At 53.1% G+C, this 27,004-nt stretch overlaps 1 protein-coding gene across 5 annotated transcripts in view; it reads right to left on the minus strand.

Moving 5' to 3' along the window:
• The window catches only part of SMARCD3 (SWI/SNF related BAF chromatin remodeling complex subunit D3), a 33,390-nt gene extending 6,832 nt beyond the window's left edge, over positions 1 to 26,558 (minus strand). The window contains exons 1-2 of one of the 5 annotated variants that reach the window (XM_058298009.2): positions 26,468 to 26,558; positions 24,284 to 24,424 (exon numbers count right to left, since the gene is read on the minus strand). In XM_058298009.2, the coding sequence (XP_058153992.1) occupies positions 24,284 to 24,322 (39 nt within the window). In that variant the 5' untranslated portion in view covers positions 24,323 to 24,424; positions 26,468 to 26,558. Of the gene's footprint in view, positions 1 to 2,700; positions 2,911 to 5,811; positions 5,898 to 24,283; positions 24,425 to 26,467 lie in introns of those variants that run through there. The other 4 variants (XM_012525060.3, XM_071215351.1, XM_012525059.4 and 1 more) reach the window with 4 other exon arrangements.
• Positions 26,559 to 27,004: the final 446 nt, after the last annotated feature.

Genomic DNA, 27,004 nt, shown 5'->3' on the forward strand with positions numbered 1-27,004 from the left:
CCCGCCGGGTGTGAGTGATCGGTGGGAGGGGCAGGGGCGTCGGGATCTGCGCGGCACGGGCGGAGGTGGCTTTGCGTCTCGCTCGGGAGGCTAACTGAAGCCAGGCAGATGCACCCGGCATCACCTTGCCCCGGATTTGGGGCAAGCACAGCAAAAATCAATATTAACGGCGCCTTTCAACCTTTTCAAAGCATTTTCACATCCACATGCTCCTCTGTAAGGTAGACCGAGTAAGTACTTTCAGCCCCACTTGATAGATGAGGCAACTGTGGCTCAAGGAGAAAAGCGGCCTCACCAAGGTCATCCTAGCAAGGGCAGTACCTGAACCAGTTTCCTGATGGCACCAGGGCTTTTTGCTCTCTACTGCTTTATTCTGCTTAGGGGCTGAGCTCCCTGCTCTGACTACTTTCTATTCTCTCCTTCCCATCCTTCATTTCCTGGGCTTTTCTGCATTGCACTCTTCTCATCTCAATGCATTCATCTCTCCTGGCCTGTGCCTTTGACCCTAAACCCCACTCCGTTTAGGCTGACTCCAAGGCTCTACACCCAGGTACCACAGCTTCCCTAACTTCGCCCACCCCCAGAATTTGCTCCCAAGAAGTCCGGATGTAGGGCAGGTGGCACCCTTGGCCGGGAGAAGATGGGGCTGAGGTCAGACCCTGCCAGAATTCTGGGACTGGGAGGAGGGGAGAGAGCTGGGGCTAGGCGTGGAGCTGCCAAGCAGCCAAGGGGTAGGTCAACGTGGCAGCTTTGTCTTCCGTCTCTCTCCCCTCCCATCCACTGAGCTCACCAGAGATGGCCCTAACCTGACAGACCACCTCCACTTCCCACTCCTACCCCAGTGAGGCCAGAAGCCAGGATTCAGAGGCCAAGCAGAAGGAGAGGAAGCCGCAATCATTCTTGCCACTATCCCTGGGTGGTCAGATGGGATGGAAATGAGATGCAAATGAGTCAAAGTGAAGTGCTCCACAGGCTTTTAAATCCGAATTGTCCAGATTCCACAAGAGGGAGCGGGGGAGGGCTATAGGGGATACCAGGGACTGTAAAGTAGAGGGTGAGTGGGATGGGGACTGGGATAAGGAGAGCAAGGAAAGAGATTCAGGAGCAAGGAATGCAGAACCCCTTGCCCGTTCTCATTTAAACAGTACCAACTTCACCCCCCAGGAGCACAATTGCCACTGGACACAAGGAGGAGCCTGTTCCCTGGGCTTGAGAGTCCACTTCCAACTGCCAACTCTCCCTAACCCTAATGCCCCTCCTACCCCCAGCCAGCCAGCTGCCTCTGCCCATCTCTCCCACAGTGCAACCTGCCTACCCCCCCATACACACCTGACCCTGTCACTCACACCTCCAGGGTGGCAGGCCAGAATTGGGCCCGGGCCCTGCCATTCTCCACTAGCATAGATCAGAGGCTGGGAGTAGGACTGGGGGGCTCTTGGCCACTCAAGAACCGAATTTCTGAATTGGTCATACAAAAAAAAAATCACCTCTCTCCTAGAAGGCCTTTTAAAAGGGAATCCCGCGATCAGCAGGGTTAGGACTGGCAACTCAGCTGGCAGACACACACACACTATTGGGAAGTTGTTCCCAGAGATCCTTGGGGCTGGACAGGCTTCCCCAGGGAAGCCCCTTCTTTCCTATCAGGTTCTGTCCCCATCGATCAAGTCCAGGGATACTCATTGATCTGCCAAAGAACCCCCCAGAAAACTGTACCAATCATCAAGGCCACCCCCACAAAAGGCCAAGATTCTAAAGACCCTGGCCTTCCTCACTGAGAAGGTGCTGTCCTTGGGGTCACAATCAAATTTGGCCGGAGTAAACCTGACTGCCTCCTCTATATTCAGCTTCCAACGCCAGCATCTGACGCAAGTCCTGGAGCCCCTGTCATCTCCCAGTGCCTCAGTCACCCCTTTCCCATTCCCACAACCCTCCACAGCCCTCCCAACCTGGCCCACTGCTGACTCAGCTCAAGGCCCCCATTTCCTAGGCTCCTGAAGCTTCCCAGAAGCCTTCACAGTCTCTTGTGGCAGGACAGTGCTGCTCTGTCCCTTTGATCTCTAGGCCTCGTGTCCCCATCTCCAGCCCTTCCTTCACACCTTTGAGGCTTTGAGCACATCACCTCAAGGTGGCTGAGTCTGCCAAGGGGATCCTCAGACTCCTTAGCTTGGAGTCTGTCCCTAGAAAGGGCCTCTCCCTGAACCTGATGGCAGAGGCCACCCACAAATCTCCATTGCCCCCCTGCTAGGATGCAGCGGTTGCTCAGGACAGAGTTTCCTGCTCAGTGTCTCCAGGGTCACCTGTCCCTTGCTCCTGGGACACAACCAGAGAGGGGCACTACCTCAACCCAGGAACAGACAGCCCAGCCCGGTCAATGCTATGCCCCTCGCCTCGACCCCCCAGGGCAGAGGGAACACCTGGGTCCCCGGCATGTCTGATTCAGAGGGGACCCTCCCTCACTTGACAAGCACCCGTGCAAATGCCTCTCCCCTTCCCGCCTGCGGACCCATCCCCTGCCCGCCGCCTGACGACGTGTTCGGGTGACAGGGCAGTGGCACAATCCTGGGGCTGGGCCGTCGGACGGCGCGCCCCTCAACTAGAGGGGCGAGAGCCAGGGAGCGCCCTCCCGGCCCCTCCCGATCATCCCTCCATTCAGCCAGCGCCAGCTCACTCACCCTCCCCCGCTAACTTTCCCCCACTCACCACCCCATGGACCAGAAACTCAAAAAGTTTGCTTTTCGTGGCTTTGCGCGCCCCTCCGGTAACTTCGTCCGCAGCCATCGGGGTGGGCTCAGCGGCTCCTCTCACTCACTCTCTCTCTTCCTCTTTCTTTCCCTTTTCTGCCTTTTTTTTTCTTTTTTTTTTTTTTTTCCTCCAACTCTCCCCTCTGAGTCCTGCTGGGCTCTCTCACACTTCTACTAGAGCGGAGTGGGGAGGGGGCCCCTTCAGGGCTGCCCTGACGGCCCACGGCCCACGCCACTCCTGCTCAGCCGCTGCCACCACTGCCGCTGCCGCCGCCGCCGCCGCCGCCGCTGCTGCCGCATTCCTGCACTGATAAGACAGAAATAGTCCCGGCTGCCCGGGGTCTGGCTGTTTACTCGGCGGGGACAGAAAATCCTGCCTTTTCAAAGCTGGCTGTCCAAATAGCGCAGATAAGCGGGGAGGCAAACTGAAAATACTGTCTCCTTGGCCGCTGGGGCAGCGGCACAGCAGCCGGAGGCCGGCCGGAGGGGCGCGGGGAGGCTGGCGAGGGGGTGGGGACGGGGAGGGGAGGTGGCAGAGGGGGCTCGCCGGCCACCAGGACTTTCTCCACAAATAGTTTCTCGGTTAGGGAATTCACCGGCAGGGCCAGACAGGGAACAGTCAGCTCCAGCTATCCCCCCCCACCCCCTCCAGTTGCTCCTGCTGCATTTCTGAGGCTCTTTCCCTAGAGACCTGGCAGGCCAAGTACGGAAACATTCACTGGCAAGGAATCCAGGGAGAGCCTGCCTGGGGAGGAGGCCTTCCCTCCTGCCCCGCAGTGGTGGGGTGTGCCTGGCAGGCGGGTGTCCTGTCTCCGCAGATGTGTGTGCCTCTGTCTTGCCCAGCTGCGTGGGTCTGTGTCCTTGTGTGGGCAAGGCTCTGTGGCTGTGGGTGTGGAGGGTTATGTGTGTGTAAAAACAGATGCCTTTCTTGTGTGTCTCTCTCTATGAAAGGCTCTGGTGTGTGTGTGTGTGGCAGGATATGGGTCTGTGTCTTTCAGATCTGTGTGAGTCTATTTCTGGGTATGTGAGTCTTTGTTTGTCTCTGTGAGAGAAAGTGAGGGCAATAGGGGAAGTATTTCGGAAAGAGGGACAAGGATCGAGCTCTTGAGAACAGGAAGAGAAAATGTGAGGGAAGGCACGGAGCCGGGGGGTGGGTGCTTGGGAGGAGGGGTGGAAAGAATGAGGCAAGGAGGGCTTGAGGGTGGGGTGGGAGTGGGGCAGCTGGAGGAGCTGGGGCAGCTGGGTCTGGTGGGGCCATCTTCAAGACCCCCCCAAAAAATGCAGGGGTGTTGGGAACCCCAGAAGGAGTGGTGTGGAGGGAGAGGGCAGCCCTGGGGGTGGAGGCAGGACAGGAAACAGGAGGGACAAAAACTGAGATTCCCAAGGAGGGGAGCTGGGGCCCCGCCCATGTCCCCAAAGACCACACCCCTCTCTTCTCCTTTCTGCGGGGCCCACAGGCTTTGGGGGGTAGTGGGTCAGGTTGATGGGCCTCTTGGGGCTACACTGTCAGAATCCAGGTGAGGGTAGGGCAGTGCCCCAGGGAGTTTGTTGGAAACCTTCTTCGAAGTCAGGCCCTGAAGACCTGGCATTATACTGGGGGTGAGGGGGGGGAGTGGTCCTGACATCAACCCTTCAGGGTGACTTTCTAGCTCAGGAAAAAGAGATGTTCTGCCCAGCCTGATTTCCCTTGGGCCCTGGTTGTGCTCCTGGTGGCCCCTGTCCATTTGTGTGTCTGCTGTCAGTCCTCCAACAAACCAGAGAGGCATCTGGATCCGAGATACCTGTCCACCACCCTGGCTTGGCAGGAGACCTAGAGATTCCTTTCCCTCCAAATCTCCTCCAGGCCTTCACCCCAAACCCACACACGCAGGGAGACTTGCTCCTGGCAGGCTGGGGATGGGTGGGTGGGTCGCCTCCATCTGCCATCGGCCATGAGGGTGGCTGCTGGTAACCAGGAGAGGGTTATGCTGCCTGAGGGGCATGGAGTCATGCCCCAGCAAAATCCTACTCTCTGCTCCAGCCTGTCCACTAGCCTCCAAAGCCCCCCACTCATTCTCATCCCTAAGCCTCTGCTCCTAGTATTCTTTTGCCTGAAGCGTCCTCCACCTCCCCTCTAGCTGTCCTATCCTTTGAAGCCCAGTGCAGGTCCCACCTCCTCCAGAAAGCCTTCCCTGATCTTTCTCTTCTCTGACTGCCTGTTACTCATCTACCCTGCCTCAGGAATTGACACTGGATTAACTAATGCTTGATGTGTACTGCACTCCATGTGTGTTAGGTTTGGCTTCCCTAACTAGAAAGTCTAGAACTGGTCTTTAAGTCCCACTCTTGCCCCCCATGCCTGGGCACAGGGACTCAATCATACAAAATGCCTGATGATGCTCGCCGCCACCTAAAACTCAGTGGGCTGGTGTACTGAACTCACGCTGCCTCCTACCTTAGGGTGTAAGAGTCACCGTGGCCACCCTCAGCCCCTGTGGGAGCTTCTAGCACAGGAAAGCTAAACCACAGGCCTTGGAGGTTCTGGGGGAGGGGAGGGTAGACATCTCTAGGCTCTGTGCAAAGTGCAGAGTTCTCAACTCTGGGAGAGACCTTCTGAAGGAAAAAGAAGAGAGCATGAGGAGGTGGGATGGCCCTCCAGCTTGGGCAGCTGGGAAGTTTGAGGGAGGGACAAGAAGGAGGGCGGGGCGAGAAGGAGGGTGGAAGACTCAGCACTTGGGAAGGGGTTGGGGATCCCAGGGATCAGGACTCGAGGATGGGCAGTTAACCTGTCTTGGCGATGGAGGAGGTGGTGGAGGTGGTTAGACCAAGGCCGATAGAGATGCTCTGAGTTGCTGGTGAGTATCACTCAACTCCACAGGTACCCGCCCCCCCCCAGCCATTCCAGGACCACGGTCTCTTCCTGCAGCCTCTGCTGGCTTTGCCACCCCTCTAGGAGACACCCTTAGGCCTGCACAGACAAAAGATATCCCACACATACACACTGGCCTCCTCCACCCCGTTCATACACCCGGCGCACAGACCAATAATGCCAATGCCGGAGGGACAGGGAGCCACGTGGATTTACACACACCTCCACATCACATTCACAGCAGCCCGAATTCACAGGGCACCCTCCATCAGACACGTTTGCATGCTGCGTTTTCAAAGGCGACCGTAGGTGTGCAGACACAGGGGCGCCTTCAGGCCAGAAAGCAGCGGCGGAGACACCAGTGTGGGCATACCCGGCCAGGGCTCCCTCCGCACGAAGGCCGGATCCCCAACGGCTCAGTCCCAGGAGGGAGCTCCAGCAGTCGCCGCAGCCACACCGTGGGCTTCCGCAGCCGCTGGCTAGGAAAAGAGACCCAGGAAAAGCCCGGATTCCAGCGGGGAGAGGTCCCTTCCTCCCAATCCCCCGGGCCCTCAGCCCCGGTCCGGCGCAGACGGCGCTCTGGGTAGGAGAGTGCGTGCGTGTCTAAGGAGGGGGCCAGCTGCCTGCCTGTCCCGGGCAGAGGCGCCGGGCTCTGCTGGGCAGCACGTCGGCAGCCCCGAGCCGGAGTCCCCCCTGCCGTCCCCCCATCTCTCCTTCCCTCACTGAAGCACCACCAGCACCAAATGGCAAAGCGCCTCTCTCCACGCAGGGAGAAAGATGCAGCGCGGCCTGCCGGGACGGGCTGGGGCTGCCTTCCCCCGCCTCCACCTCCACCGCACACCCCCACTGCCGGCTGTGCGCGTGTGCGGGGTTGGGGGCGCGTCTCGGCTCGGAGGCCGCCGACCCCCTCCACCCAGCCCGGGGGTCCCCAGGCAGCTGCGGGAGCCGGACGGGAGCCGGCCTGGGCATGCGCACTGCGGCCTCCCTGCCGGTGAAGGTCAGCCCAGGGCCTAGCTGCAGGACTCAAAGGCGGCGGAGGGAGGAGGAGGGGGAGGAGGGATGCGGGGAAGAGACTTAACTCCTTCCCTTCGGGAGGATGGCCACCCAGGCCTAGGGCCGGAGCCCTGCCCGCATCCACCGCGGCTGCTGGGCAAGTCCCATCCCAGGGACCCAGCTCAGGGAATTGGGGGAGGGGGGGTGGGAGGAAGAGAAGGGGAGGAGAGAGAATGGGAGAAGGGAGGCTGGAAGGAGAGAAGGGAAGCTGGGAAGGAGAGGGAGGACGGAGAAGGAGAGGAGGGGAAGAGAGGAACAAAGGAAATGAAGGCTGAGGAGGAAAGGTCTGATGGTGTGAGACCTTCCCTGCACCCCCAGCGACAAAGCTTTTCTTAATGGGGTAAAATGAGCCTTACAGATCAGTGTGTGTGTGTGTGTGTGTGTGTGTGTGTGTGTGTGTGAAGTGAGCCGACTTGGAGCGCTCAGGCTGACAGACCCCTGGCATTTCTGTGTTTCGAGGACCTCTAGGCTCTGCCTAGAACCAAGCCCCCACTTTCTCTTCTGGCCACTAAACCCCAGGGGATGCCAGGGGACCCAGAGGCAGCTCTGAGCCAGCCTACCTACCTGAGCCCCAGGGAACCTTTTTACTAGATCTTGGGGGCCAGCTCCTAGAAGTCGTTAGAGGGAGTCTGCACCCCAACCCCACTGCGGGGAGTTTCCTCTCACCTCCAGACCGGGCATTTGGAAGACGGGCTCAGAGGCACCGTCATGCCCCATCACTACCCGCCCTGTTCTCCCCAGGTCCAGAGCAGCGCCTGTGTGCCTCCCTGTTTGTGTAAGAACATTTCTGTGCCCAGGACTCCCTCTGCTGCTATCAAAAGCACTGTCTGTCTCCGTGTGACTTCTCTCTGTGTCAGCTTTGCAAACGCAAAAATGCGGATAGAAGGAAGCCAAAACAAAGAGAATAGTTGTGTGACCTTGGGCAAGTCGAGGTATTTTCCAGCTCCCCAGTAAAGGAGGTGCTGAGGCCAGATTCCTGGGGCCCTCCCTCCTCTGAAATCCAAAGATTCCTGGTGATAGAGACAGGAACCAAGTCAAAAGAGGAGAGAAGGAAAGGAGGGGGGGGGGGGGACAGAGAGACAGAGATGCAGAGAAAGTGATGGAGAGACACAAGAAACAGATGACCAGAGACACCCACAGAGAGAAAGAGGCGTGCCTAGGAAATGGGCCTTGCTAGCTGAGAGTGGAAGCCTCGTCTTGTAGCAGCAGCTCCCCTCCTCCAGGAAGTCCTCAGGGGCCCCACGCCCCCTTCTGATTCAGTGTCTCTCCTGGTCACAACACAGAGCCCTTACCATTATACACAGCACCCTGCGAGCAGGGGTCCTATCTTACTGTGGGGTCCCCAGTGGACTGCACAGGAAGCAGTTGCCTGGTAAAGGCTGGATGAATGAAAAAGTCCTCCTTCTCGGATTGCCTGTGTTCCCTCAATCCCTCCACCCTCACCTGTGCTCACAGACGCACAATAACTGTGTCACCTGAGAGAGGAAGCACTGGGACCTTTGGGGCTTTGAGCCTCCAGACCTGCTGGCCCCACAAGTCAGGCACATTTTGCATTCAGAGCCAGTTCTCTCATTCCCCTCATGGCTACCAAGTAGGGGTGTTTTGTTGTCGTTCCTGCCCAGCAGCTGATGGCATGGACAATGAACCACACAGGCCTGGCCCCCGATTCTGGGAGGGCAAGACTGGTCCATGGGGTGTTGTTTATAGGAACCTGAGGGATGCTACAACTGTCCCTTTCTGCCCCCCAACCTACACGGGCAGCCTGTGAGGGGTAGAACACTAGGTGTGGCTCTGCCTGCTGGGACAGCAGGGCCACCTCTGCTGACTCTGGAGGCTGTGCTTTGCTCTGCTGGCCTGTGCCCTGCCAAGGGCTGTGTCCCACAGAGCCATCCTCACTCCCCGCCCCATCCCCTGGCAATGTCAGGGGCTTAGATGTGACTGACATTTCGCCAAGTGAAAACTCAAGGGGGATCTGTGGCTTCAGGATTCTAACAGCAGCAAGACTTTCCCTCTCTCCTCATCCCAGGAGCTCCCACCGGCCTCCTGGCTGACAGCCAGTGTTGGGGAAAGCCACCCATTCCCCACAATATCCTGTCCCTGGCTGTAGCCATCTCTCTTGCCCTGCTCTGCCCCTGCCATTTCCCACAGGCTTCAGGCTCCGGCTCCAGGCAAATCACCCCAGCTTATGTCCCAGACATCTTGCCCCCACTTCAGATCTAGTAACAGAAGCTGGTTGAGTCCTCACTGCCTGCTCTGCCTGGGGAGCTAGGGCCCCAGATTCGGGGGCATCCTCACGGCTTGTTATGGACTGAGAGTTTGGACACTCAGCTTCTAGGCCACGTTCTGCTTGTGTCTGGTAGAATGGCCTTGGGAAAGTTCCTCCCTGGCCTGCTCTGTCCTCATCTGTGAAACGAGGATGCTGCTGCTTTCCCTCATCTCCCAGGAACGCCAGGGAAGGCCCTTAGCCTTAATGCTAGGGGAAGGCTCAGTGCCTTTGTGCCTGGGTCCCCGGATCTCCCACCTGCCTGGGCAGGGAAGGTCCTTGGCTGCACCTCTTCCAGCTGTATGGGTTTGCTGCCCTTGGCTCCCAGGCCCCAGGCCTTCCTTTTCTGCAAGCAGGAGCCCCATCCCACCATCTGCGACTCCTTTCTTCTTTTCCACAGCTCGCTGCTCCTGGCTCCCTCATTACCAGTGTCAGGACATGCTTCCTGGTGGCCAACGCACCGACTCTCACCCCTGGGAAGTTTCTGAGGATTTGCGAGGGCAGGAACAGGGCTTGGTTACTGCTCTGTCCAAGCTGCCAGAGGGATTTCTGGCAACCACTACAGAATCCTGGGGTGTCACCTAAATGAGAAAAATTGAATATAGAGAAAAAAGTTCATCTGCATTTCCTCAACATTTGGTGGGGGGTGGCAGGGAATAAACCAAATGGCAGTGGACAGTGGGATGTATAAACAAGATCTCCATGTAAACAAGGCAGGTACCTGGCCTTGCCGGATGTCTTCACCTCCAAAGCAGGTGTGAGGGTGTGCCCTGCTCGCAGGATCTAGAACCACACTTCCTCCTCGGCATCCACAGGGGCCAAGGGAGCCCGAGACCCTCCCCTGACACTCAGCCTTGGTGCCTTTATCTGCCTTGAGTCCACCAGGTTTGATCTCATTATGCCCTTTATCGTCATCACTTCTGTGAATCTCCTCTTTACCTTCTTGCAACAGAAGCCTGCTCTCCCCTGAGGACACTGCTTCCCCCAAAGCCCTCTCATGGGGTGGCTGTGTTTGGCCCCACTGCCTCCCTAACATTGGCCTGGGGGTGGGCTTGGGACCCTCCTTGCCCCTCTCTGCGGCCTCCAGACCCTGGCTTTGAATGTTACCATCATACACAGAGCCTTCACTGCCTGCTGATTTGAGCTCCTGGCTCGTTGCCACTCTCTCTAGCCCTACTTCTTGCTGATTTTCATTATCCGCATGGAGAACCTTTTTTTTTTTTTTTTTTCTTTGAATGAGGTTTACTTCAGTTAAGGTGTGACCCAACTCAATCAGGATCATCTTAATCCTATTACTGGAGACCTTTATAAGCAGACAAATTCTGACAGGTAGAGAGAAAGCCAGAGGGAGCAGCCAGAAGCTGATTATCAACGGAATCCAGAAGAGAAAGGTAAGGTCAGGAAAGGCTGCCATGTGCATTACCATGTGACAGAGGAGCCCAGGACAAGGCTCACCAGAAGAAATACCAAGAATGCCAGTCTTTTGGAAGAAACCATCACCTTGATGATGACTCGGTTTGGATTTCTAGCCTGAAAATTATGAGCTGGTAAATCCCCAATGTTTAGCTCAAACCATTGAATGGTATGTGCTTGAGGAGCCAAAAAAATCTAAAACAATCCAAAATTAAATTAAACAAATCAATAAGGGAACTCTGCTATATTATCTAAGAACAGTACCCATAACCCTTTGGAACTCAAAAGGGAAAAAAGTTCTAGGTTCTGCCAACAGGCAAAAGAGCATACAGTGTGGTGGCAACATAATTGATAGAGGAATTAAAACAAATATACCACACTAACACAAGGTAAATGGGGAGGTATTTGGGAACTCTCTATTTTATGTATTTTTGCATGATTTTTCTGCCAACTTATAACTTCCGCAATGTTTTAGTTTGCTAAAGTTATTGGGAACAAAATACTAGATATGTGTTGGTTTTTATAATGGCATTTACTAGGGTAAAATCTTATAGGTTGTGAAAATGTCCAAATCAAGGCATCATCAGAAACGCTGTCTCATCAAAATTTGGCTGCTGGATCTTGGTCTACTCCCACATGGCAAGACAAAAGGTCTGTCAGTCTCTCTCTGCCTTCTCCTTCAGGCTCACCTTCTCTTTCAGGTTTGAACTGTGGGCCTAACTCCTTGGGGGACCTCATTGCTTTAAATTCTCTGCCAATTCCAACCTCTGGCCTCTTTTTCAGCCTCATGGGGTTTCTTCTTCTGAAGCTGTAGGTGATCCTGGAGTCTTCTCTCACAAGGTAGGGTAAAATGGCAGAGCTCTTTCTCTGTGTTCTCCTCCATTTATAAATGGCTACAGTAAAAAGATTAGGACCTACCCTGGACCCTGCAATCTAATCAAAGGCCCTTAACTAAAGAAATGTAATCAAAGGTGATCTAACCAAAAGGTCCCTGGTGAACCAATATACCTCAGTATTTGAGCACTGGCTTCCAAAATACAAGTTTCCGGTTTCAATCACTGGCACCAATACCTACAACAACAACAACAACAACAAAAGTCCCTTAACTGAATTAGCTTAAGAACATATTTTTCTGGGGGCCACAGAAGTCTCAATACAGAACACATAATAAAAAAAATTTACAGACATGCCATATGGCACATGGCATATGTTAGAAAATAAAACTGTATTAATTGGTACAGAGCTTCTCATTGGGGTGATAGTAAAATTTTGGTAACAGATTGTGGTGATGGTAGCACAACATTGTGAAAGTAATTAACACCACTGAATTGTATATTTGAAAGTGGTTAAAATGAGAAAGTTTTAAAATCCAGAATTAAAAAAAAAATTAAAAACCATGGAACTCTACAACATGAAGAGTAAACTCTAAGGTAAATGATGGACTACAGTTAATAATATAATTATAATGATATTGTTTGATGAATGAAACAAAGATACCATACTAATGCAAAACGTTAATAACAGACAATTGTGGAAGGTGGTAAATGACAATTCGGTACTTTCTGCATTATTTCTCTATAATCCTACAACCGCTCTAATAAAAAAAAATAAAGAAAAAAATAACAAAAAGATACACTTGAAAAACTTCATTCTTTTACTTCTGAACCTGATATTTTTAAATATTTTCATGCACACACAAACAATTACCACCTCCCCAAAGGCATGAAGATGTACATCTCAATGTCTTTTCTATTAAATCTTAGCTGTATGCAAAAGGAATAGTGGTCTTCAAGATTTCATGGAGATTGGGAAGGAGAACAATAGAACCGAACATCATTCTATCAACAAGAACATATAAAAGCTAACACTTTAGAAACCTGAAACCAGTTATCCTGGATGCATCAAGGCCTTTTTGTCATGTGGCTTGAAGCAAACTTGATTTCACAAAATTCATTTTTTCTGAACTGAAAAATGGAATTTACTGATAGTGTCATACTGGTGATAATTCCCACACTATATTCAAGAAAAATACTTCGCAAACTGTAAAGCACTCCATAAATTTAGAGTGCTTGGCACAATGCAGGTACTCAGTAAATGTTGAATGAATGAATAAAAAAATAGGAAGGAATAGTCCTAGTCTCTCTTTAGCCATCTCTTCATCACTGATGTAAACAGAATATATGCTATAAGTTACGACTGGTAAATATCTTCTCTTATTGAGATATTCATATCTGGAGAAAGAATCTGACTCATTTCAGAAGATTACTCTCTAGCACAATTTCTGATTAGTATTTTTATAGTATTAAAACTGACTGCATTCACCAGTCTTAAATTTTTTAGGGAATTGGTAAGCAAAAATTTATCTAATTGAAGTGTTGATTTCCCCTAATTATTTTTTCTTTATCATGACAACTACTATCTACATTTAGAATAAAAATGAATACCAACCCCAAAAATGAATGGATTACTTTGGTAATGTGGCTATAGGAGAGTCAAGAGCATGGCATTTCCTGCTCCATAGAGTCCAATGAGTCAAATTAGAAAATTGAGTTTTTATATACATGGTTTGCTCTGATTTATGAATTAAAATTTAACATCTGGGAATAATTCAGAACAATTAGCACTTCATTGCTAATATTTTAGATGACATATCAATGGTAACAAACTATGTCCCTCAAAATTATTGTAAACCTTGGGCTGGGAATCTCCTTTTTGCCTGATAGTCTAAACTTTTGTTTTGTTTATGCATGCTCATGTATGAATGATATCTTTCAATAATTTTTTAAATGAAAATAAGCCCCCTAGCCGCATGGAGAACCTTTTGACGCCTCTGATCTCCCAGTTCCTTGGCCACCTCTCCTTCATGAGCCTCCACCCTTCCTCAGCCATCCTTCCAGGGCCATCTCTTAGCTCTTGGCATTCCCAGCAGCTGCAGATCCCCATAATCTCAGCCGCATGCACCCCACCCTGTCTCCCATCTCCTGTCTTTCCAGCGCGCTGTCCAGCTCCCTGGCCCCAAATCCTGCGACTCCACTACACCCATTTCACTGACCGGCACTCCTCATCACAGCCGCTCCCTTGCATATACTCTTGGCTGTCTTGCCCTTCTTTTCTTTCTCTTACTTCCTTAAGGGTTAAATCCAGCTTTGCCAACTCCTCACCTGCCCCAGTGCAGCTGACTGGCTGGTGGACAATGCACAAGTATCCGGACCAGTCTCACTTTAAATTCATGAGCACGAACTCCGAACTTCAATTGGCCCTAACGCTGCCCAGCAGTCACACTCTGTTTCTGGAGTCCACTCACGTCCCTTCCTGCTCCTGCTCTCCTACATGAGTTTTTCACATCTCCCTCCTCCAAAGTCCAAGCCCTCCTCCCCATCCTCACTCCCTGCTGAGGACCTTGCTTCCTACTTCACTGAGAAATCAAGGTCTCCAAAGAACTTACAGAAACTCCCACCACATCTTCCTGTACCCTGCCTGCTACCACATGGATGAATTATCTGTTCCTACCTAACCCAGCCCGTCTGCTCATGTACATCCCTTCTCACTTACTCAAGAACACTTCTCCAGCAATTCTCTCCTACATCATATTAGCAACTTTCCCCGCTCTACTGGATTATTCCTATCAGCGTGCAAAAGTACTGTTATTTTCCCCATATGAAAAAATCTTTCTTAACCCTACTTATCTCACAGTACAGGTGACAATAAGTTTCTCAAAGCAGTGGCCTACACTTGCTGCCTCCAGTTCTTCTCCCTGAAGCACAGTCCCGTCGGGCATGCCTCCCTCTACTCCGCTCGGTGATGGTGGTGGGACGTGTGGAAGCTCTGGGGTGCTCGCCGCTGGTGAGGGGAGGTGGGCAGCCAGGGCTGGGCAGCAGTGGTGGCAGGGGCGTGCAGGGCTGCAGAGGCCGGGCGGTGGGACTAGCTGGAGTAGGGGTGCGTTGAGGGTTGAACTGTGTCCCCACAAAAGATATGCTCAAGTCCTAATCTGCAGTACCTGTGAATGTGTCCTTAATTGGAAATAAGGGTCTTTGATGATATAATTAGTTAAGATGAAATCATCCTGTATTAGGGCTGACCCTAAATCCAATATAACTGATACTCTCAAAAGAAAAGGGAAATTTGGAAAAAGGGAAGACAGTCATGTGAAGATGAAGGCAGAGCTTGGAGTTCTGCTGCCAGAAGCCAAGGATCATCCACCTGGGGCTGGAAGAGCTGGAAAAGGCAAGCGAGGAAGGACTTCCCTGAAGTCTCGGGAGGGAGCATGGCGCCGGCGACACCTTGATTTCAGGCTTCTGGCCTCCACAACTGTGTGAGAATCAGTGTCCGTTGTTTTAAGCCATGCTGTTTGTGCTAATTTGTTATGGCACCCTAAGAAGCCAAGACAGGGAACCGTAACAGAATGCCAGGGCTAGCTGTGGGAACAAAAGGGCTGGAGGCCTCCCTATAGCTCTGTACCTTCCCACGTGAGGAAAGCTGGAGCGAGGCGAGGGGCTGGTATTTGGCAGCCCACGGGCCCAAGGGATTTGACAGTGGCAGGGAGTCCAAGTGTTCTTGGGGCCCTTGGTCTTTCCCGCGGCAGGCACAGCCCAAGGGTTTTTTGTTGTTGTTGTTGTTTTGTTTTTTCAGTCTAAGGTTTTGAACCCCAGTCATCTCCCTGTGGCTGCTGGTCACCTAGGTAGGGCTCATCTCCCTCTTCCATGTGACACATTGCCAAATTTTGAAGGCAGCTCTCAAAGTCCTCCCCACACTCCTCTTGTGTGGATGAAGCTCTCGACTCCTAAAGAGGGCCTTCCTATGACCTGCTTCCCAGTCCATTCGCCCGCCTGGCCTCTCACCTCCCGACAGCCTCTGGTCTGCAGGGAAGCACTTAAAGCACGGCCCTCAGAACCAGGTGCTCTAGTTAGCATAATGAACAAGTTCCAGCCGGACCTGAGGCTGGAAGGCTTGGGTCTGAGTTTTCATTTAGTCTTAGGATGACATAAGTGCCAAGTCTTGTTGGTATCTGGGAGTCCCAGCCTCTTCATCTTTAGAATGGGAATACCATCATCGCACCTTGCTCACTGGGGTGTTGGGAGAGGCAAAATAATAATGAGAAGACAGATGTGCAAACTCCCTTTAAGTCAGAGCCCTGAGTAAGGTCGTCGCTATTATTAATTTATCACTCTCGGGCAAGCACCCATCAGACTTCGGACTTTATTGAACTTCCTTTCATTAAAACCTCAATTCTTTTCCTATTCTGACTGTGCCAAGATATGTCTCCCCATCCCACAGTTGTAAAGTTGCCTTTTTGGACTAAGAACAGACACCCTTTTTTTTTTTCTGTTAATATTCATTTTGTAAGAATTAGTTGATTATTCTGGCTTGTTAAGAGTAACAAATCTGAATTTGTTATCCAGTATATTCACCATTTCTTTCGCTACATGTCACTCATAAATCCAGTGAGCATAACCTGCTACCTTCACCCAAACTATTGCTAGGTGGATTGAAAAGGGACAGGAACCAGGACAAAACCCTCTCTCTGGAGGAATACAGATCCATTTATCAGTACCCTTTGGGCTTAGTCTTCAATTGGTGGCAAATTTACTTAATTTTAGTACCAGCCAGCCGGCAGTATGCTGGAGTGTCATGTTGGTGGCTTAAAAATCGGCCATGGTAAGAGTATCTATATCACAGAAATTGGCAAATGCTACAAATCAGAGCTCTGCTTCCTCTCCTAGCTAAGGGCCGGCTGTGAAATATTTACCAGCACACCGCTGCATGCAGCCCACGTTTATCTATGATATTCCTCAAGATACTGGGATAGACTATGCAACCTTCAAATTAATGCATATATCCTCATGGGGCTCAATAGCCTACAAAACACTTTAATATGTTCTCACCTCTCAACATCCTAGGAGTTGGAGGGGACAGTTGTTACTAGTATACTCATTTTAAAGACAAGGAATTCACAGCTTGGAGAGTTCTCTAATCATTGACTCAGACATTTAGGGAATTAGCTTCTGATCACAAGGTCAGTGTTCTTTTCAGCTCACCTCCTGATGGCTCCCCTGTTGACTGGCAAAGTTACCCAGAATTGCCTCAATGGGCACAGCTCTGGGTTTAAAACACAGACAAGTTGAGAGTGGAGATTCCATACTCGCCCCCAGCACTTCCCATTTGCAGCACATTGTTGAATATTAATGAGCAATGCTTCTCAAAATAGGGTCCCTGACCCTATTTTTTGGGGGGCAGGTGGTCCCCAAGTTTTTGACAAGTCCCTTTGCATTTCATGTATAATTTCATTGTTGACAAGCGTCTACCTTGTCATTAAGTGACAGCAACTCTTAATGCAAAGTTTCTCAAACTGGGACCACTGACCCACCCTTCTTCACCGCCACCTCCCAGCACCCAGGCCCTCACGTTCTTCAGAAGAAGAAATGCTTATTTAGAGCTCTGGACCTGAGGGCATGGAAGAGCCACTTTTGATGAGGATAAGGAAAATTCAAGGTGAATGTTACAAATTGGGCACAGCAGGCAGGTTTTTGCTTAGCCCACACTGTGTTTTCAACACTTTGATTAGGTACCAACCTCAAAAAGTAGGAGATATTACATAAAAAAGCCAGATTTCCAGGACCTCTGAACATCTGGGAACACAAGCCCACCAAGGTGAATTGGAAACAATCAGATCGCGTTGAGGAGGGGCTGTCCCTTTTACAAGGGGCGAGAGTTCAATTCCTACCATTCCCTTATATTAGAAGCTGCAGACACAAATGCCCTAGGAGCCAGACAGTTCATGTAAATGAGAGGAATGGGCTTCCAGTAAGATGATAAAAGCCTCTGATATTTAGCTTCAGTGATGGGGATAAAAGAGGAAGGGTGGGCGCTGTGTCCCTGTGGTGGCTGACAGCCTCTGAGGGCCAGATGTGGAGGGGTGTACCAGTTTGGGACCTCTGCCCTAACCACCTAACCATTGGGAACAGTTAACTAACCTCTCTGTGCCTCACTTTCCTCATCTTAAAAGTGATGATGACGATGATAGCATTTACCTCACAGGGCTGTGGCGAGGCTAAATTAGCTAAACAAGGGAACGTTCTTAAAACTCGTAACAAGGGAAGCGGATAGGGCATCCACCTACCACATGGGAGGTCTGCTGTTCAAACCCGGGCCTCCTTGACCCGTGTGGAGCTGGCCCATGCGCAGTGCTGATGCACGCAAGGAGTGCCCTGCCACGCAGGGGTGTCCCCCGCGTAGGGGAGCCCCACGCGCAAGGAGTGCGCCCCGTAAGGAGAGCTGCCCAGCATGAAAGGAAGTGCAGCCTGCCCAGGAATGGCACCGCCCACACGGAGAGTTGACACAACAAGATGAGGCAACAGAAAGAAACTCAGAATACCGGTGCTGCTGATAAGGATAGAAGCAGTCACAGAAGAACACACAGCGAATGGACACAGAGAGCAGACAACTGGGGGTAGAAGGGGAGAGAAATAAATAAAAAATTAATCTAAAAAAAAAACAAAAACAAAAAAACCCATAACAAGCCCTCCCTCAGCCAGGGCTGTCATTATGGTGTCTTATTCCCACCCCCAGCCTGCTTCGCTCTTGCTTCCCGCAGGTCACCATGCCTGCGATTGCTGCTCTACTCTGAGATGCGGCTAAGGAAGAGAGGCATGGGGAGGAGGGAGAGGTCTTGGAACATGGGCCTACTTTTCAAAGGGTCTCTAAGACAGGGTTTTCTCCTGAAGGATGAGACCAGGGTTAAGATGAGGATGGGGGTGGTAAAAAGAAGGGGTCAGAAGGGAAACTGAGGCAAGAAAAGGCAAATGTAAGGTGATGCTTCCTGCTGGGGGGATGGTTATAGCAGGAGTTTTTAGACAAGGAGCTGGAAGTCTCTGCTCAGACCACCTCTGAACCATACCTCCCTTGCCACAGTGCTAGCTCCTTCCAACTTGGTTCCTGTTATTGATTTGGCTGCTGAAACTGGGGTGACTCTGTCCACAGCCAACCAAATGCAGTCTCCAAGCACACAGGGCTCTCTCTTGGGCTGCTCTGGTGTAAGTGCTTTTTTTTTCCAACTAAAAACTTTTTTGAAGGCAAAGAAGGCAGGCCTCTCATATAAGCAGATTTTATCAGGCTAGATGGAAGCTGATGGCTGGAAAGATGGGCTAAAACTAAAAAGATACCTCTGCCTTTGAGTTCATAAGACTCATCTGTCAATATAGATCCAGGGAGAATAGACTTTTCCACCTGTGGGCAGACAAGCCCTGGGGGCTTTTAGCTGATTCCAGGCCATTAGGAGCCAGTGGTATACCACCGGCAGCATAAGAGCAGGCTGGGACCTGGAATCAAAGGAGACACCAGTCACTTTAGACTGTGCTCTGTGGTACCTTCAGAGACAACTGGAGCAGGGGCAGTGCCAAGCATCACATTTTATCACATGCAGTCACAAGCGATGTTTTTGGGCATTCCTGGGTGCCAGGTCCTGGGCACAGTGCTTCGTGTTCATCTTCTCCTGAATGTTTATGGGAAGGGCATTTCACCCCATCTTACAGATGAGACCCTGAGGTTCAGACTTATGTCCATCTTCCCAAGCCCACAAAGCTGGTAAGCGGCAGAGCTGATCTAACCTAACCCATGCGGCTGGAGCTAAAAGCACCTGTGCCCACAAGCATTCTGCGCCTCTCTCTGGAACAAAGGTCGTGAAACTGTACGGGCTCACAGGTAAGGAATATTTAAGGACACCAGGGAGGGAAGTGGACTTGGTCCAATGGATAGGGCATCCGCCTACCACATGGGAGGTCCGCGGTTCAAACCCCGGGCCTCCTTGACCCGTGTGGAGCTGGCCCATGCGTGGTACTTATGTGTGCAAGGAGTGCCGTGCCACGCAGGGGTGTCCCCCACATAGGGAAGCCCCACACGCAAGGAGTGTGCCCCGTAAGGAGAGCCGCCCAGCGCAAAAGAAAGTGCAGCCTGCCCAGGAATGGCACCGCACACACGGAGAGCTGACACAACAAGATGACGCAACAAAAAGAAGCACAGATTCCCGGTGCTGCTGATAAGGATAGAAGCAGTCACAGAAGAACACACAGGGAATGGACACAGAGAGCAGGCAACTGGGCGGGGGGGGGGGGGGGGGGAAGGGGAGAGAAATTAAAAAAAAATAATAATAAAGACAACAGGGAGGAGATGCAGGCAGTCAGGGAAAGCTGCCTCTAAATATCTGAAGGCCATCGACCTCATGGATGCAGAAAGGGGTTTATTCTCAGTAATCCCAAAGAGCAAAACCAAGGCCACAGGCAGGAAGGTTCTCCCTCTATATAAGAACAACAACTGAAAACAGGAGCGTCCTTGAAAATGGTGAGCCTTTCCCACTAGGGGGGCTGCAGGAGGGAGACCTGCCGGGCTGGGGCTGAGAGGATGCATGTGAGTCAGCATAGGTGTTAGTGGAACAAGGTTGGCTGGCAAAAAAGACCCAGCCTTTGGCTATGGTGGTATAGAGCAGGTGAGGGCAGACAGTATAAAGAGGGGTCTCAGTCACCAGAGCCACCTCTTTCTCTCCCCCCGCTGCTTCATTCATTCACTTGTTCATTCAAAAAAATATTTTCATGTACTGTTCTGAACAAGATGGATACAGTCCTTGCCTTTATAGAGCATTATGAGGAAATACTTTTAAATTTTTGGTAAGCGGGATAAGACAGAAGAAAGTGGGAGCTGGGAAAAAGTCTCCCTTGAAGAAGTGACATTTAAGTCAAGAATTGAAAGATAAATAAACTTCTTAAGGTGAAGGGAGCTGGGAAAGACTGCAGGCAAAGGGACTAGCACGTGTGACAGCCCAGAGTGAGTGAAGAAGCTCGAAGCCTACGAGGAAATGAAAGACTGAACTGCTGAGGTTTGTTTTAGGAAGCCCGTCCTGGCTATCCTGGTGGGTTGAGAGTTGGCTGGAGACAGTAAGAACAAATGTAGGGCATCCAGTTAGGGGACCGTGCCAGGAAGAATACAAGGTGGAGTGGACTCAGACAATGACACAGGAAATATGAAGAGGTGGATGGAGTTGAGATATATTTAGAAAATCAAATCAAATCAAAGGATTTGGTGATCGTTCAAATATGGAGCAATAAGCGGGGAGCATCCAAGGTCAATCCCAAGTTTGCACTTGGGCAGGGATGTCACTGTCCAGCATTATGGTCTGTCCCACCCCTGGTGCTGAGTGGAACTTTTCAGTATCTAGTCTTTGTTTGTCCACAGGGAAACTTCTACTGTATTCCCCAGGAGAGAAGAGCTGTGGATTAATATTTCTGCTCCATCTCTCCAGACCTCTTGCTCATGGCAGGAGGATCTGGTTGATGAGGTTGTAAGGGTCTGACATCTACTGGACCAATTCCTCTCCTGGATGGGGTTTCGCCGGGCCTGCCCTTCTCTTTTGGGAAAGCCTGACTGCACAACCTCCTCCTGTTTCCCAGGCTCCAGGTAGGCAAACCCAGGTCATGGTACAGGACCCGCCTTCTACATTTGGGCCTCAGGGTCTGGCCTCTTTCTTCAGTCCAGCTTACCCTGCAGTAACATTGATATATCTCTGACAGCTTTCCCTATTTCTCAGTGGGTTTGAGATATGGAGGATAAGACATGTGACTGGCCACCTCTTATGCCCAAACTCATCTGCTGGATACACATGCTGATTGAGTTCTTTATTTTCATACAGTATTCCTATCCTAAGAATGGGATCCTGTACTTAATTTCTGATTTTAAATAAACCTTTTTTGTTGCCACTTATCAGGAACTTCGTTGTAAGTATTAACTTAGAAACAGTATTTCCTGAAAGTAGCCAATGCATTCCTCTAGTTGTTCTAAATCCTATCTTTGGATTAAGAAAGTTCAGCAATAATTACATGGCTGGACAGTATTGTCGTGGTCCTCCCCTTAGCCCTGGGAACCCGTTGTGACACTGTTGAGGACATTGTTTAACTTTATCACACATTATCACCTTTTTGTCATCACACGGGAAACTTCTTGGGGCCCTGGGGCCGGAAATCAGTGTTTTCCTTGAAAAGAAGTGGTTTGATTTTTATCTTGTGGACAGGATAAATCACATAACTGCTCATACTTCTCTGCTGGTGGGAAGAGAGAACGCTGCAGCTTTTGCAGGTCTCAGGATTCATGCTTTGCATTTTGTGCAGTAACCTCACCCCTGGCTACAGTACATTTTCCCTACCCTATTCTTCCCATGTCTGGATTTCCTTACTATATGCATCTTCACAGACTGCCTCAGTCTGGAAAAAGAGTTGGCATGGGAGATGATTTAAGTTTGAAAATCCCAGTAAAGGCGCAAGTGTGCTGCTTGCTCATGAGCATCTCAAATCTCCTGGAAGTAAGCTGAGGTCACCAAGAAAGGCCATTTCACAACTTGGGAAGCAAGTCAACAGAATGTACTATCTGGAGGGTGGAGGTGGGGGTGGGGTCAAGCTGAAGCCATTAACAACTCTTCTGTACGATCAGTCCCTTAGGAGCTACCAAGGGTCCACACATGCCTACCAGCAAGGGATGCAGGTGTCCCCCAGCTGAGCCCCCACCAGAAGCAAGCGGTGGCCTCAGGCTGACCCCTCTGGCACAGCAATTGAAGAGGTCCTCAGAATCCAACCGAAACTGTGGGCCATTCGCCCCTCTCGGACCTCTGTAGCTCTGCCTCCTCCGGTGACACCTCCATCTCATTACCTCCACCACTTAACGCTCACTGACTACGAGCACTCACTTGCAATCACACCACAGCTCTCAGGGCAAAGACAGCTTCCAGCTGCTGCACGCCCGCATTCGCCACCGCACGCGCCGTCTAGACGCCAGCATGGGCTGGTCGGCACCCCAGTGACTGAGCACGTGCCCGAGCCACCAAGAGAGAGTCAAAGCCAGCTCCACACGGCAGCCTCCACATGCTGAGCAAAGGCCACTTTTACGTTAACATGACTCCAAACTAAACTGCCAGGAACTTTCCCCAACACCTCGCCCCTCACCACTTCATCAGGTGGGGAGGTGGACACGCCTGACTTTCTGGGAATCCCAGCAGGACCCTTGGTTCATCTCGGGACCGAAGGCCACACTGGGATTAGGTGCAGCTAGGCTGCATGCATTGCCCCTGGAGGCCTCCCCCCCAATCCTCTCAGGCTTCCCCTCCACATGCCTCCTCCCCCACCACCCATCCCTGCAGTCCAGTCACCTCCTTCAAGCAAGGTCTGGAACTGCCCAGGGCACCCGCCTATTGCTGTAAAGGTGGGAGCTGGGAAACACTGGCGAGGACTCACCACGTGGGGACCCAGCTCGGGCTGGCCTTCCAGACCTCACCTGCCTCACCCATTGGCCCTTCCCCTCTCCCCAACTCAACCTCCCAGAACTTTAGCGCTGCTAGATTCTGAGTCCTCTGGTCCAGGAAGGACAAGTCTAATGTACCGCTTTACACCTTGGTGACACTGCACCTCTTTAGGAATCTGCGAACTGAGGGAGCCATCCGCACCAGGCCTAAGGTGGTGGCTAAGGTGTGAGGAAGTGGAGGGGACCTTTGTTTGGGGGCTGCAGCCCCCCAGCCCCTCTGGGGTAGCCTTGACTTTCTCCGGAAGACGGGCCGCCTTCGGTCTCCGCTGTGCTGCGTTTCCACGGTGACCAGAGCTCATTATCATCCATGTTGCTCTAATCCTCTGGACCAGACCGGGCTTTCCCAGCACCTTGTACCATTTTGACCTGGGCCTGGACCCAGGCAGAGGGGCAAGGACTGCCTTTTGGCCTTCAGAGCAGACCAGGCAGGAGGGTGAATTGCTTTGCACCCTTCTAAGGAAGGAGACGCTGTAAAAGGCCCTCTTTCATTCTGCCCTGCCCCTGCCCCCAGAGCACCAGCCCCCCCTCCCTCCTGCTTTCGGAAAGCCCACCGCAAATGGGCAAGGGCTTTCCTCATCTCTCCCTCCTTAGACCCCCAAGGCCTGCCTCTGCGGCACCTCCTGTCTGGGATGGCCAAAACCTGCTCTTCCTGAGGGCAGGGATGGGCCCCTGGCACCTGGAGGGTCCAGGGCTGAATGACTGGCACCAATAGGGCCAGCCAGAGTGGCAGGCAGAGCCCAGGCCAGGCCTCCAGCTTCAGCACCAGCTCCGGACCCCTTCCCACAGCTTAGCGGGCGCTCTGGCTGGAGGCTTTGCCACCCTGTGCCTCGGTGCTTCCTTCTGGGCACTGGGGGATTGGTCTGGGAATAGCCACGCCCTCCTCTCTGCAGGAAGGAGGCTCAGGAGCGGCAACCTTGCAGGTGCAGGACCTGAGAGCGGGTTTGAATTCGAGGCGTGCCTGGGGGCAATGCAGGGTTGTCACCAGCCAAAGCCTGCCACCTTCTCCCACCAAGAACAAACCCTTTGCCTGGGGCCCTGGAAGTCTCCTGGAGGTTTACCACAGAAGGGCTTGGGAATAGGTTTCTAGAGCCCAAGTTGTGCCAGGGGATCAGCAGGTTTCCTTCAGCTAGCAGAACACACGCGTGCATATGGGGATTGCATGTGTGTGTGTATGCACGTGTGTGCAGGTGCAGGTGCATGGGGGAGGGGAGAAGGTGTGTACCTGGGTGTCAGTGTACCAGACACACATGCTGGTGGGGAGGAAAGCCAGAGCCCAAGACCATTGCACACGAGCCAAACACTTGGCTCCAGACCAGCTTGTCCTTGGCTCAGAATGGCTTTGAGAGGCAGGGCTTAGGGATGCTGGGGGTGGGGGGACACGGACACTTGGCAAGAAGTAGTACACAGGTGGGAATGGGGGCATAAGTTCCAGATGTCATCAGGTCTGGGTGAAAGCTCCAGCTGTGGGAGGGGATAAGAAGAGGCACTGCCATGAGCCCTAAGGAGTCCGGCAGGGGCCAGAAGTGTCAAGCATGTGCCATGGGGTGTGAACATGGGCTGAGGGCCTGCTGATTCCAAGTCGGGGCCCCCGAGCTGCTGCTCCTGGGCTGGTGGGGTGGGGGAAAAGCCTACCTGTACCACGGCGGGTGGGTGCTGAAGGCCTGGAGTCATAGGTGGCAGGGTCCTGCAACTGGAGAGTCATCCAGTGCCCCCTCGGTGCCCGGGCCCAGAGCCCGTCACGCCTGCAGCACCGAGGGCCATTCTGAGAAGGATCTGTAAGAAGAGGGCGGTGGGAGGGCTGGGCCAGACCCGGGGCCCCGACTGTAGATTCAAGTGGGCCTCGGGAAGCTGGTGTGAGGCACCTGCCTGAAGCAGCCTGAGGGGGTGGCCCTGTGGCCCCAACTCTGGAAAGGAAGTCTGAGGAAGGGGACAGGGAATCTTGGAGGGAGGGGCTAGGACTGACGAGAGTGGGGAGAGGACCAGCCCTGTGGCTGGGGTAGCACAAGGAACAGTATGGGGTGGGAGCAGTGCAGGAAGCAGGATGGAGGCTGGCCCGAGAGCCCTGTCAGGACAAAGAGCTGCCAAAAAGAGAACAGAGACTCCAAGCTGAGCCCGTGACAGGGGACGTGGTGGCAGGTGGAGAGAGAAAGCTGGACATTCCAAATGAAGGGTATGGCTGTCAGGTGCCTGTGACAGGTCACTGGGACCCAGAGGTGTCCTGGGGGAGTCCTAGGGGTGGTGGGCAGTTCGGATCAGCTCTGCTCCTTCTTGACCAGCCATTCACACCCTGGGCCCCTACTGTATACACGCCTTCCTGGTTTCATCCCCGGCGCTCCAGCAGCCCACTTGTCCCCACTCCGCTTCTCTCCCAGCACGAAGAGCTGAAAAGTCTCAGGCTGGGGTTGGAACCAAACTTCTGCACTGAAATCCATGCACAGATGGTAGGAGGGGAGGGGGGCATGAGGGATGAGGACAGAGTGCTATAGGTATGGGGTATGGGTATGCGCTTGTGGGGGGCTCGAGAGTCAGGGTCATGTGCAGCTGCAGGGGCAAAAGGTGGCCTTGGCCAAGAGGCCGCTCTGAAAAGAGTGAGGAGGAAAGCGAAATGTTACAAATTAGCTGTGAGGAGGAAGAAGAGGAAGTCTGGAGGACGGGGATGCACTGAGGGTGGTGAGGGGCTGGGTGAGCCTGGAAGCAGGTGATGGGGGGAGAAAGACGCTGGTAAGCCAAGTCCAGTCCAGGGTTAGGCGGAGCCGGCCCGCAGGACAGGGAGACAGAGGGACAGCATGAATGGGCAAGGTGTCTCAGAGGAGGAGGATGCCAGCAGGGACAGGGGAGGTGTCAGGCAGTGGGGAGGATGGGAAGGTGCCAGGTAGGGGAGATGCCAGCAAAGGGGGATCAGGAGGAGGTGCCAAGGAGGGGGAAGCAGGGGAGGTGCCAGGCGGAGGTGAGGAGTGAAGGAGGTCCAAGGCGGGAGGTGAAGAGGGAGGTGCCAGGCAGGGAGGAGGAAGGGAAGTGCCAGACAGTGGGGGAGAGGGGAGAAGATGCCAAGCAGGGGCAGGTTGGGAAAGTGCTAGGCAGGGGGAAGTGACAGGCAATGGGGAGGAGGAGGAGGTGCCAGGGAGTGGGGGAGAGGGAAGGTGCCAGACAGGAGGGAGGAGGAGAAAGGTACCACGCAGGAGGATGCCAGGCAGGGGGAAGGAGGGGACTGCAGGTGGAGGGAGGATGGGGAGGTACCAGGAAAGGGGGGAGGCGGAAGAGGTGCCAGGTGGGGGGGGGGGGTAGGCAGAGAGATGCCCGGCAGAGGGCTAGGAGGGGGAGTGCCAGAGTGCCAGAGAGGGGACAGGAAAAGAAAGAGTCATGGGGGGTGTGGGGGGGGATACCAGATACCAGGAAAGGAGGAGAGGAGGAAGATGCCAGGCAGGGAGAGGGGGTGGTGCCAGGTAGGGAGGAGGGGAAGTGCCAGGAGGAGGAGGGTGCCAGTCAAGGGACAAGAAGGGAGATGCTAAGTAGAGAGGAGAAGGGAGATGCCAGGCAGGGGGAAGGAGGAAAGAGATGCCAGGCGGGGGGGGCGGGGGAGGTGAGAGGAGATGCCAGGCAGGGAGGAGAGGAGGAGAGGGAAAGGATGCCAGGCAGGGGGAGGAGAGGCGATCCCGGCAGGGGGGAAGCAGGGGGATGTCAGGCAGGGGGAAGGAGGGGTGATGCCGAGAGAGGCCAGGCGGGCGGCTGCCAGGCGAGGGAAGGCGGGGGCGCCAGCGCGGCGCGGCCGGCGTCTTGGCCCAGGGCCGTGGGGGCCGCGCGGTGCGGGTCGCTCACCTGCTCCCCCGGGACCCGGGCCCGGAGCGCGGCCGGCCGGGCTCCCCGCTCGGCGTTCGGGCTCCGACCGGCGCCTGCGCCGCCGCAGCCCGGGAGCAGGGGGGAGGCGCAGGGAGCGTCTGCAAAGAGCCAGGCGCTTAATAACGAGTTAGGGATCAGAGCAGGAAGCCTTCGCCCCGTCCATCATAAAGCAAGCGTTCCTGCCACGCTGCGACAGGCCTTTAATGGACCGGGTTTGATCTTCCGCCTGTACACAGACACATCTTAGATCCGTTGATGCACCCCCCCACACACAAATTCTCACAGTCAGAACATCATACATGACCGCAGACACACACGCGCGCGCACACACACAATCACACACACATACAGTTGGGGGAAAGGGGACTTTGGTTCTGTTCCACTTTCAGGGCCAGACTCTGAATGATGACAGCCCACCGCCGCCACCACCACCTTTGTGCACGGAACATTTCAGGCTTTATCGCAAATGACCCTTTCAAAGTGCATTCTCACTTTGATCTAATCGTGGTCCCTGGC

Source organism: Dasypus novemcinctus, chromosome 5 (assembly GCF_030445035.2).
Source record: "Dasypus novemcinctus isolate mDasNov1 chromosome 5, mDasNov1.1.hap2, whole genome shotgun sequence".
NCBI classification, from domain to species: domain Eukaryota; kingdom Metazoa; phylum Chordata; class Mammalia; order Cingulata; family Dasypodidae; genus Dasypus; species Dasypus novemcinctus.